Here is a 13,280-nt window from a genome sequence, read left to right on the forward strand (position 1 = left end):
CATTTCAAAAGATGTTGAAGTGTTGAAAGGAAACCAAAGGAGCCAGAAGAATGACTGAAGGATTGGCAAAGGTTTCTTACTGAGCTCTTGGAGGGCGTTACTGTGTTTTTGAAGCTTATAGCTATAACCATAGGGAATGATATTTTAATGGTAGAGGTCTAACAGAAACATAAAACAGGATACAAGACGTTAAGGTGAGACAAATTTACAGTAGAAACAGGACACCTGTTTAGTAACCAGGATAGCTTTCCACTGAAGTGATAGTCAATTGCAATGCTTGCTAAGTTATTCACTGATAATTTTCAAGTCAAGACAAATTCATAGTGTAGTACAAAGAGAATTTAATTAATGGAAGTCCTACTCTTTGTTATGTTAGTGAGGCTTAGATGATCTTATGTGGTCCCTTGTGGCCTTGTAAGTTATGAACCACCCTCCAATGGAGTGTGGTAATATGTTCTAGTTGAAAAGTTTGTCTTTATTTTCCTCTAAAAAAAATCTATATATAATTCTTACAATCAGAGGGCTGGTAAATTCATTAAACAGCTTTTCCAGCTATGTATGCTCTCTTATCATGCCCATGTTCATAGATTTGCCATGTTTTTTGTGTAGTGGCTAACATAATTTGTGAGTGCAACACAAATAGCTTCATATTCAAACCACCAGTATCACTTCTGATACCTGATAACTTAAAACCTGAATCATACTTTTCCAGAGAAAAATAAATAAACTTACACTTTTTTAAACTATAGTCTTAGGCCATATACCATGGCTGTAGGCCATTCTAGAGGTCATGACAGATTTTTTTTCTGGATTAATTACTCTTTTACAGTGTATCAAAGTAGTGAATTTGGAGATCTTGAAGGGCTTTAGAACTTAATTTTGTGATGATAAAGTTACCTCATTTAAGTACAAATATGATGTATTTTTGGTGTTGCATATGGCATATCCAAGTCAATTGTTCTCATTAAGGTACAACTTTGTGAAGTTTGTGAACTGTGTAACTGTCCTAGTAGTTAAAGCACTGTGAACTTTCACTGCTGTGCCAATCAAATAGTTTCAAAAATGTAAGAAGGAGTAAAGAATTTTTGGAAAGAACCTGGCAAATGGTTTATTTCTAGGAAGGCTTAAGAAATGGATTTCTGGCCCTTTAGAGCTAGAGTTTAAAAGCAGCGAGGCAGAGAGTTCTGTCACAGATTTCATCTTAATGTCAGAAGAAAAGGCCAGGGCTATATTTAGCATATATTTAATCTGGCTGCTGGAGGAACTAGATATCTTCAGGTCATCTGTGTATGAGACACTGCTAGTAGTGTTGCCAGAGTTGTAGTTCTGTCTTTAAGTACTTAGTCATGCTGTGTTCCAACAATTTGGTTAAGGAAAATAATAGTGAGTCACTTGACTTTCTTTTTTGAGTTCTAGAGCTCTTTGTAAGAAGTTCCTTATTTGCATTTTTTAGAGTTTTCTATGATAAGGAGTGTCATGCTCATTTCATGTATGAACTGCTGTCACACTGCAACAATTAAGCCATGCTGTCAAAAGTCTAATAAATCTAGATGGTTGATCATGTGAATTTTTCCCTTCTCTAGAACAAAAGTTTTATGTTTTTTGAGGCAGTTTAAGCCAATTTGATTGCTAAGAGCAAAGGCCCATTTTAAAGTTCCAGCTGCTGATCATGTTCATGCATAAAGCAGGAACTCGAGGACAGCTGCATATTGAAGCTGAGTTTTATCAGTCTGATAATAAAAGTGCTTCTATAGGAAAGTACTTGCTTTCATCACAATTCAAATACTTGAGTAGTTTTTTTGCTCTTACCAACTTTTGAGAAGTAGTTTACTTCTGAGTTATGTCTTCAGTCTGTGTGTTGGAGTGCATGCCTCTAAAGTAATCAAGGGAAAGTTACCTCAAAGATAAAAATCTAGTAGTAGTTTGTCACACGGCAGTTCTGGATGGTGCATTATGGTTCTGTTTCCATTTCCTGTGGAAGTTAAGTTGTGTCCCTGTTTAAACTGAAGGCCAGTTTAAATGAGTTAAACTGACAAAATTATCTGTTAAAGTGAATAAAACAGCACAGAGGTTGTTCTGATACTAATAGAACCACCCTTAGAGTGCTGCCTGCATCCACAGGTTTTTTTCCTCTTGTACCAGAGTGGTCTTGTCTTTACTATCTATAAGAAAAATTCTATGGCCTGCTCAGTCTTTAGAGCAATATGCTAGGTGGATGAGGCAAAACTATGTTTGGGAGCTTGCTGACAGATAAACAGTATGATGAACATGTTTCAGCTCATACTCTTCTTTGTCTTACTAGAATGGGTATAGTCCGTGAGCCCTTAAACCTTATAAATTTCCCCCAGTAACTGCTGGCAATTACACAAATCTTCCCCCCACATCTCATGTTCTCCAGAACGTTTAAGGTCCACATTTTCTGCTGTTATGCTCGATATTGAATGTATTCTCATAAAACAGGGTCTTGAAACTCAACTGGGGCACTCCATGAGAGGGCCATATGTTAATGAAGCACATGTATTTGAAATGATTTTTCTGCACAGAAGTTGCTGACTGGAGATTTTCTGAGAAAATTGGTGGTATTAGATTCTCAGTGGAACTTTTTTTGCATGTTTTCTCGTGATCTGTTATTTAGGAATCCATATTTGATGGTTCGTAAAGCACATCTCAGGAAACAAGTTTTGCTTGAAATGAAATGGGTTAAAATTTTGAGGAAAATAGTTGGAAGGATTCTTAAGGAAGTTTGTTTTTTCCCTTAGTTGTCTTAATGTTGTATTTCTGTTTATAGTATCATAGAATCACAGAATGGTTTGGGTTGGAAGGGACCTTAAAGATCACCCGGTTCCAGCCCCCTGCCATGGGCAGGGACACCTCCCACCAGACCAGGTTGCTCAAGGCCCCATCCAGCCTGGCCTTGAACACCTCCAGGGATGGGGCATCCACAGCTTCTCTGGGCAACCTGTTCCACTGCCCCACCACCGTCTAAGTAAAAAATTTCTTCCTAATATCTAATCTAAATCTACCCTCTTTTGTAGCATGTAGTCAAGCAGCAAGAAAGAAATGTGGCTGATAAAGTTAAGATTTTTTTGACAAAACAGTGCTAAATTCCTTCCTTAACTAAATTCATTAGCTGTGGACACTTTGAGTAAATCCATCTAGGTTTGTTATATCTGTGACTTTAAGAAATAAACCTCTGAAACGGGTCATTTTTCTGACAATTGGCTCTCCTTTTGAGTATTTTGTTTGATTTGCCAAATGAAATCAGCATCCTTTTAAACTTTAATAACACAAAAAACAGCCATTTGTATGAAAAAAGCTGCTATAAATGGTTATTCTTTCAGCCACGCAAAAATTATGAACTTGACCGTGGCTTCAATTTTGTCTGCTTTTAAGTTTTTTAAGATACCTCAAGATCTCAGTTTTTTAATATGGATTTCATTAAAAAGAAATTGTGATATTTATAAGTCAACTCATGACAAGAGGTATCAAATATCTGCACCATGCATATGCAGGTGGTTGACGAAGGTCAGTGCTGTAAATCCAAAATACAAAATCGTCTAGTTGAGCTAACAGATTATTCATTAGCTACAGGAGCAGTGCAGCTTGTTTCCTCTAAGGGTCATGCGTTAGTTATATAATGTAGCAGAAGTTAATTATGTATGCAAAATTTTATGACTTTAATTTAAAATTGAGAACAGTTTAACTGGAAGAACTGTAACTGGCATGTAGCACTAGCTTTCTGCCTTTCTCCTCTCTGAGCAAGAAGGGCTCAGCTGCTGATGAAGCAGGTGCTAAACCTCTGCAGCATAGCATAAGGTAAACCAGCACTCATTTCACTTTCCTTAGTGCAGTGTCTTGTAATTTGCGGTAGCTTAGCAGCTGCTACATGAGCAGCTGAGCTGTTCTTACAGCAGAAGACGACAGCTGGGGAGGAGGAATCATGGCAGCCATCCCAATTTTATGCAAAATAAGAATAAGAGCATTTAAGTGCTTTGTACCCAGTTTCTATCCATGGAATCTAGATAAAGTTTGCTAGCAATCAGTATAGACTCTTCAGATATTGGTACTCAAAATCTATAATCCTGCTGCAGCCCAATTCACCTTTTCGATTTAGTTTAAAACAGTAATTCTCAGTTACAAAAGGCAATCTTGTAAAATTTTTCTTATAAAGTGAACATCGTCTCAGACTTACAGAACTGTTCGCTGTACGGATTTTTTTATTCCTGTGGCAGCTTTGCAGACTTAGCATGGGATCAGAGACAAGCTGAATGTATCACCAGTAATTACACAAGTCAGCTAACAGCTTTGTTAATGAATGAAGCAGAAACAAATAGTCTGTAGCTATTGTACCCTGTGGCATTAAGAATAAAAAATAAATCTTAATTTTAAAATATATATTTTTTTCCTGTTTCATCTGTGTGTTTCTGGCTATGCTGTCACTTTACCCAGTTTTCCCAAGGAGAATTCTCTTTTGTCCTCTTTCCTGAATGGTGACTGAGTAATTTTCAGGACCTGAAAAAAAATAAATCTAAAGCCTCTTGTAATTCTGCTCTCTTATAGAGAAGACAGACCTGTAGTAACTCTGCAAAAACTATTTGCAGCTGTATCATTTTGAAAGATACTTGAAGGCTACACTGTGTTAACAATGATAAATTTAAAGATGCTTCATATTTTGATTCTTTTTGCAGAGTGTTAGACCTACACCACAGAATGAAGCTATAACAGTACATTTCAAGCCAGTTACGTTGAAAGCCTCTGAAAGTAAATATACCAAAGTTGCAAGTATTAGCTTTGATGGTAAGTACTGCTTCTCTCCTCTTAGAACTTGTCAAATGCTTCTTACACTTCCTGAAACTTCATGAATTGCTTTCCAGTCTCTTAACAAAATGGTAATTGTTGTTTTGAGGAGGAAATGGAATTTACCTATCTGGAAAATTTTACATCTTTACATCTCCTTCAACACCATGTATTTCTGAAGGGTCGTTTCTGAAATCACGATTGGCCAGTAACTTAGACTGATAGCTAATAGAAGAACAGGAATTCCTAAGCAATCTTATATGTGCGTAGTTAAAAAATTGGACATCAGATTGTATTTAACATAAGCGGCATTCTTATGTTAAGACACCCTTTTAAAAAAAAAGTATTATTAACCTATTACAATGCCTATTTATGCATTTTTTGGAGAAATCCTAACAAACCAAGACACATTCCTCACAGTAATGTAAATTAAAGGAGAGTATATCCCTTAGATGACCCTTCAAGCTTCACAAAGTTTAAAGAAGAATCCAAAATACTATTCCACCCTCCCCCCCATAAATATTGTAATGTCGACAGAAACAGGGCTCTGTCATGTGCTTGAGCATCTTACTTTAGCTAGCTTTATTTGTTGTCTTGAATTCATATTAAAGAAAAAGGTGGCAAATGAATGATGGAATGGTGGAATGAGGGTGGCAAAACCTTTCACTGTTACCTTTCCTACAAAGATATGTATCTTGATACTGACTTTCATTTACATCTTTATGAAAGAAGTGCTGGTTTATTTCCCTCCTATGTAGTGTGACTGTAAATATTATGCCGACATTTTGTAGAAAGGTACCTCAATTTTCATTAGAAATTTTAATCAACTGTCAGAATACTGTTGACCTATTCAGATGTTACTGCATTAAGATACTAGTCAGTGCTGTAAGTCTCTCAGCCTGGATTGTTTAAAAATGGAATTGTATAGTTGCAGTGTTTTTCAGGTAGACATAATTTCAGAATTTGTATGCATAGAAAGGATTTATGTATCATTTTTGATTAGTACTTCACAGTTTGAATAGCTTACAGTTTATTAGATGAGTTAAATATGTTTTAGCCTATAAATATTAAATTCTGAAATAGCTGAGCTCTGCCAACCTGAGGTGGTGTAATATGTCCAGATTTTGAAGCTGGAAGAAATTGTTGTATGAGGACATACTGACTAACACATGGTAGATTTTAAAAGGATTGGTAGGTGGAAAAAAATCCAGTCAAACTGCTTACTATGTGTAAAGGATTGACTTGGTGAATTATTTTCAGTGAAGCTGCCTGCTATAAATATTTGCTCTTTCAGCTGTCCTACTGTATGCAGGGGCTTTAGGGGCTGGCAATTTCTACTAACCAGTATTTGAATTCGTTGACTTTTTTGGTGGTGTTGCCATCAGGATAACATTGCTTGTTCTGTGATACTGGAAGAGACCTGTCAGTTTTGTTCTTGGCACTTGTGTGGTCTGGGTTCTTGCATGGATTCTGATTCTATTTCTATCCCTGTGTTCCTGGTCCAAGGTTCTGCTCGACCGGTAGTTGTAAATACAGAGCCTAGCCATAACAAGTTTCTGTTCTGTTAGTGTAGAGAGAGATATCCATACTGTAAGTGGGGAATTTGGCTCATCTAGGATCTGAACTATCTTCTGGACATGTTTGTTTATTTGATGGGAACAATAAGGCTTCCATAAAGTACATAACTGTTGTGGTTTAAACCGGCAGGCTCATGGGTTGAGTTTACTAGGACAGAAAATGAAGGGAAAATAATGATTAAAGCCAATTTTATATATACACACACACACAAAAAAAACAAATGATGGTTAGTGCAATTGCTAACTACTTGCTGACCAATGCCCAGCCAGTCCTTGAGCTGCTGAGCCCCAGCCAATTTCCCCCAGCTTTTATTGCTGAGCATGTGGTACGGGATATCCCTTTGGTCAGCCTGGGCCAGCTGTCCTTGCTATGTCCCCTCCCAGCTCCTGGTGCACCCCCAGCCTCCTGGCTGGCAGGGCAGCACGAGAAAGTGAAAAGTCTTTGTCTCTGTGTAAGCACTGCTCTGCAGTAACTGAAACATCAGGGTGTTATCAATATTATTCTCATGCTATATCCAAAACACAGCACCATACCAACTAATAGGAAGAAAATAACTCTGTCCCAGACGAAACCAGGCCAATAACTTAGGTATGTCAGCTAACTGGTATAAGGGAGATGAATTCAGATCTCTTACTTCCAAGACTCACTCCATGTCAGATGCTTATTGGAACTTCATTAAGATCCATTTTCCTCTTCTGTAGTACTTTCTCTGGGTTAGCCCTTCGCTTTTATTTTTTCACCCATGCTAATCTAACCTGATGGATGGCTTATATTCTTTTATAGCATCAAAAGCAAAAAAGGCATCACAGTCTTCTGGGAAAATAACTGTTAAAGCAAAAGAGAAGAGCTACTCCAAACTTGAAATTCCATATCAGGCAGAAGTATTGGATGGGTAAGTTTACAGTTGAACATTGTTCAAAAACTAAATGCTGGTACAGAAGGTAAAATCAGCCTTTTTGGGGAGTGAGGGGATATAAAGAGGTGGTACCTGTGTTTTCTATATCTGGAGCTAATTTAGAACTGCAATTACTGGTACAAATTTTCTGTTTTTACACTAATAGATGAGGTAGTCTCAGTAACACAAACTGGTTTGAAGGCTTGGATTCAAAGTGACCTGCATGAGTTGTTTTTCAGAGTAGCTGAAGACTAGATGAGACGTTGAAAATTTTTCCAGATTTTCCATATGTATTTAAAAAATACATGTATATTTGAGGAAAGTCTTCATTTTTTTCATACTGTTTTCTTTTAATAGGTACTTAGGATTTGATCATGCTGCTACACTCTTCCACATCCGCGACAGTGCTTCTGAGTCCGTGGAAAGACCAATCTATTTAACAAACACATTCAATTTTGCAGTCCTTATACATGATGTTGTGTTACCAGAAGAAGCAAAACCAATGTTTAAAGTAAGTCTTGTTTCAGTGGAACATTTTTACCTAGTAGTAAATGTTTAAGCATTATGCACTTTGTTAAATTTTAACTTTGATCTTCATTCTTCACTGATCTAGGTCCAGAACTTCAGCAAACCTGTCTTAATCCCACCTAATGAATCCAGATATATTTTTACACTTCATTTTATGCTTTCCACATCATCTGTTCACATAGATAACAATATTTTACTTATCACCAATGCTTCTAAATTTCACCTACCTGTCCGAGCATACACAGGATTTTTAGATGTAAGTATTTTCATTTTTTAGCTATTCCAGTCTACTTAGAGGCAGACTTCATAGGACTTCCTTTATTCTGCTTCTATGGGAGGATGGCTTTTTTAAAATTTTAACAGATTTTACAGATATGGAAAATGTCACCCACTTCACCAGATTTGTCCTTAAACAACTTCTGTTACTGCTTAAAAAAAAAAATGTTGTTCCCTCTAGTTATACATAGATGTATAGACTTTTGAGGTTATCACAGTATTGCTTCCTGCATTTGACTTATTAATTCGTTAATGAGCTTAGTAGAATTTGAGCATATTTTATATTTAACATATGCTAAAACACCTTTATCAATCTTTCTAGTACTTTGTACTGCCTCCAAAAACTGAGGAACGATTTATAGATTTTGGCATATTGAGTGCAACAGAAGCTACCAGCATTTTATTTGCAGTCATCAACAGCAATCCTATAGAGGTAAGGATGGGTTTATTTTTAGCTTGCCTTTTAAAAATTTTACTTTGGTCTTGTTACTGAAACAGCACCTTCTTTGTTCTTTTTAAGCTGGCTATAAAAAGTTGGCATATTATAGGGGATGGTTTGGCCATAGAACTCCTAACAACTGAAAAGGGCAACAGAACAACAGTAATCGCAAACCACCATGAACTACAAAATGCTACTGCATCTGATCAGTCTTCAGTAAGTAATCCTTTGAATATATTGCTTAAAGCTAGATTTTTGGAGGGGAATAAAAAAGTGTAATGTTTTTTATAATTTAATTTTAGCAAGGGATAGGGAGAATAAGAATTATTACATAAGAATTATTCAGTAAGATATAGCATGTAAACTTTTTAAAATTATTATTAATATATTCCAAGTAATAGTGTTACTTTCAGGTTGGTAAGAATTTGAAAGGGGAATTTCAGAAAGCTATCTCCGTAAACTCAATCATGCTAATCATTAGGGAAGAGTGGAATTTATCAGCACAAGAAATGTCTGAATTTTTATTTTTACCACTGTAAGCTGTTTCAATTGGATTTTGATTCAGTTCAAGGAAATCGGGGATTGTTGGATGTGTTTCTTAGTGAAATTTCTTTTTGTTTTTAATGAAATACAATGGATGACTCTCTTTTCTGCCATTTGCAGGTGATACTAACATCAGGTTATTATGCTGTGTTTAGAGTAAAATTAACAGCAAAAGAACTTGAAGGAATTCATGATGGAGCTGTACAGATCACAACAGATTATGAGGTATATTTATTGTATACTCATGGGTGTTGTCCAAATGGAGTGTTCAATTTTTAAGTGTGAATTTTGAAGGGTTGTATTAATAGACAGATTGTAATATTCCATGTTTTAAAGGTGTTTATAGCCTAGGCTACATTAATTGTAAAATTTCAGGTTTTGCTACTCTATGCAATTTAAAAGTGGAAGAGATGTTTGAAAGCTGAAATTAACATTTTTTCCTCAACTTACCTTGTTCTTTTTTTTCTTCCAGATTTTAACTATACCAGTGAAGGCAGTGATTGCTGTAGGCTCACTTACTTGCTCCCCCAAACATGTTTTTCTTCCACCTTCTTTTCCGGTAAGATAGGTCACAGCATTAAATATTTTCTTACTGTATTTTTTATTTTTATTTATCTATCTATCTTTTCAAGAGAGATCTGTCTTGAATTGTTACATGTCAAATTACTGGAGAGATTCGTTTTTATTTATATGATTCTGTTTGTCACTTTTTCCCCCTGATGTCCCAAGCATGAATTATCCCTATTTCTCCTCTACTGAGCACTTGAATGAGATCTTAGAATACTGTTACGATCCCAAAACTGATTCTTTGCAACTTCGTTCTAAAGTTACTGTGGTTACTCTGTGTATTGGCACGAAGACTAAGAGATAAAATTGCATAAAGACACTTTCCAGATTTCTGAAGTGTAATGCCAGAGAGCAAAGTTAGCTAATGAACTGAAGTTTTAGTGCAAGAAACCCTTGGTCTCTGTGGAAGCATTATTGTATTGTTTCCACACTGAAAGTAGATATCTTTGAAGGTATGTCATGGAGTACAGGAACAGGAAAGCAAGAAAGCTCTGAGCGTCTACAGCTCTCTGCAAAAATATCTAGAGGCTGTTCTCATCCCTGCTCCTGCAGTAGTGGTTATTGAGTGAGTGCTGAAGGTAGGCTCAGGGTTACAGACTTGCACACCAAGCTATTAACCAGATAAAACCTTTCTCTTATGGGGCATTCAGCATCACCGTAGAAGCATGGGGAATTGAGTTATGACTTTGCAATTGGTATTTCATTGAAGTCAGAGCTTCATGTGACTTTATAATGAGTAAGGAACATACTATGATGGAAAATCATAGGGAGAGATTGAAAACGGAAAAAAAAGTAGCAAAAGGAGTTAGAGACAGCAGGATGGAAATACTATTCAGGCAATTTTCTGAAATAGTAAAACTACTTTAAATATATTTTGAAAAAGCAGCAATGCAAAAAAGGGACAGTTCTCCAGTGTTTTTGCTGTGACTACTGTGCAGGTTTAGGAAAAAATAAATACTTGACTTGGGAGTGTGTTATGATAGAATAACAAAACACCATCCCTCCTATAGAATCATAGAATATCCCGAGTTGGAAGGGACCCATAAGGATCATCTACTCCAACTCTTGGCACTGCACAGGTCTGCCCAAAGTTTAGACCATGTGACTACATAGTATATATAGTCTGAATATATTCTGAATCTGAGAGGTTTGTACCTTTAATTTGTATTTTGTAACCCATTCCAGTAAGCAGTCAGTGGTGAGTTGTCTTTTGCAGGTCACTTTGAGATCAACATCTTATAGACAGCACCTTCCTGAACAGACTGGTCATATCTACACTGTACAAATACTTGAAGCAATGTCTGGCTTGGTGCCTATTTGACAGGTGTCTCTTGTATACCACTCAGATGACTTGTCTATGTGAACACATTCTGTGTCATGCTTAGTTTAGCTTAGAGGCATATGTTTCAGGGCTGCCTTCAGTATGTAACCCCACTGTCACAGCACCGTATTTAGTCAGGACAGTTTTTTTCCGATCTTTTCTTGGTTTCGGATAAGGGTATGCATCTTCTCTGACCCTTTTTTAATTCTTTGGGGGTCAGAGCATTTTTACAATATTTTAAGGTTCTTACTATTTCTTTTATTTGATAGTAATGGCACTTGCCTTCCTTCTTCCTACTAAGAAGCTATCCTTGGATTGTACTTAGGGCTGCAAACATTCCTGCATTTTCAGCCCACAATTATTTCTTGTCATTTTGTAACCACTGATCCCATGTCATCCCTGTACTTTAGTTTAATTAGTTCCCTGCCCTCTTTTTTAGCACTTGACATTGGTATAGAGCAGTGCTTCTGCTGGGGCTTCCTGTTGGTAGTTGTTTTTTTTATTTAAAAAGCCATGAGGTAGGGTTTGTGTTTTGTCTTTCTATCTTACTTTACGGGCTGTGCATTTCCCTGCTCATCATTCTAATCTTTCATCTTTAGCAGTCTCTTTTCTTAATGAGTGATTGCAATTGTACATTGTCATCTGAGTAAGGTTTTTTACCACTCTTACAAGTCTTAATTATCTCTTAGTGAGGATACCTCAGGTAACGCATATTGGTGGAAATGGTTTTGTTTCTTTGTCTGTCCTGTACAGTCTTAATCTGTTGTGGGATCCATGACGAGATACAGGCCTTCATCCCCTCTACCTGCTTTGTCATTTCAAACAGGGAGGTTCTAAATTCACAATCTTATATTTGCAATTATTGAATTCAATCTACTTTCCCTACTCAAGTTCAGTAGGTCAATCTATATGCCGTCCTGCTCTTCCTCCTATTCTGAAAATGCCTCTTAACTTTGTAAGATAAACTTTTCTCTTCCTACTTTTTGGTACCAAAGCAATTAATAAAAAATATTCCTAGACCAGTATTTAGTAAACTTTAATAAACATGAGTTATTTCACCCTGATTTTTTCATTCTTAGAACACTGCCTGTTCATTACGTCGTCTTCTAATAGCTCCTTAATACCTCTTGCTGATCTTACCACTTGTGTACTCTTAAATAGTACTTTTTCAGTGCTATTTTATCGAGTGCTTTACCTCATGTTCAGTAGATAAATGATCACTTTGAAAAAGTAACGCAATAGGGCTCATCAGGGGAAGACAAGCTAAGCAGCAGGACTTCAGTAAATTGTCGCTACGTTTGTCCCATTATCCAATCCATCTCTCTTTTGATGTGCTTCACAAATTGTTCTGAAGTCTGTTGTTACTCTCAAGGTCAAACAGTCATGCCTACAGTTGCAGGGATTATTTGTTACTTTTTATCTTTTATCTGTGTCCTATTTTACAGTACAGCCTCACCATTATCTGGATATTTATTGCACTGACTTTTCTATCTGTAACTTCATTCATCAACTGCTCCATGAGTCTTTGATAAACAGAAATAACTTAATGGTTTATTTCCCTTTCACCATAGACTAAGCAATTTCTATATGCTGTATCCTAGTTTATATATCCTAATTCCTGTCAAGATCTTTGTCCCTCTTGAATGCTGCAATAAACTATTCTGTTAAATTTGGAGTCATAAAGGAGTAATTTTCTAACCTTCTGTTTCATTCTTCTAACTAGAATGACTAAGTAACTTCTAGATGTATCTTAGATTTTCACAAGATGATTCATTCAGGGAGCCTTTGAGCTTCTGCATTTTGTTTGAGAGTATAAATTCAGAGAGCATTATCACCTTTGACAAAATTCTAGAATCTTTTCTGTGTTCAGGCCTCAAGCTTCTCAGAGCAGTTGGCTTCCCTGACTACTTCTGTTAGTTAGTAACTTAGTTCTTTTGATATTTGAGAACACTGAAAGCAGATTGAAATTAATCCAAAAAAAAAAGGCAAACTAAACTTGTGATCACTGAATTCATGATACTCTTGCATCTAGTTGTTCTCTAATGCTTCTGTTACTTATGAAAATAAGCCTAAAATAGCATTAGTTCTTCTAGTTCCAACCTTTGGTAGAGAAATCTGACAGTTATAACATCCAGGAATAACTAGGTGCTACAATTTTAGTAACACTTACCAATTCATACCTAGGATGTAATTCTCCTGCAGTTGCCCAGCTCCCCATGCTGCTGTCTGTTTCTGTTTATAATTTTATTGTATCTGCACCTAAGTCAAATTGCTGATATTCTGTAAAATTCCATCAGCAATATAGGTGCATATAGGCCTTCTGAAGATCAGTGACT

At 36.4% G+C, this 13,280-nt stretch overlaps 1 protein-coding gene across 1 annotated transcript in view; it reads left to right on the plus strand.

The window, feature by feature from the left end:
• Window positions 1–13,280, plus strand: part of TMEM131 (transmembrane protein 131) — a 96,809-nt gene that overhangs the window by 54,196 nt on the left and 29,333 nt on the right. Inside the window, exons 12-19 of the mRNA XM_040546445.1 lie at window positions 4,689–4,797; window positions 7,159–7,267; window positions 7,628–7,781; window positions 7,884–8,054; window positions 8,397–8,507; window positions 8,595–8,729; window positions 9,177–9,281; window positions 9,529–9,615. Of these exons, the coding sequence (XP_040402379.1) occupies window positions 4,689–4,797; window positions 7,159–7,267; window positions 7,628–7,781; window positions 7,884–8,054; window positions 8,397–8,507; window positions 8,595–8,729; window positions 9,177–9,281; window positions 9,529–9,615 (981 nt within the window). The remainder of the gene's footprint in view (window positions 1–4,688; window positions 4,798–7,158; window positions 7,268–7,627; window positions 7,782–7,883; window positions 8,055–8,396; window positions 8,508–8,594; window positions 8,730–9,176; window positions 9,282–9,528; window positions 9,616–13,280) is intronic.

This window comes from Cygnus olor, chromosome 1 (genome assembly GCF_009769625.2).
Source record: "Cygnus olor isolate bCygOlo1 chromosome 1, bCygOlo1.pri.v2, whole genome shotgun sequence".
Lineage (NCBI taxonomy): Eukaryota > Metazoa > Chordata > Aves > Anseriformes > Anatidae > Cygnus > Cygnus olor.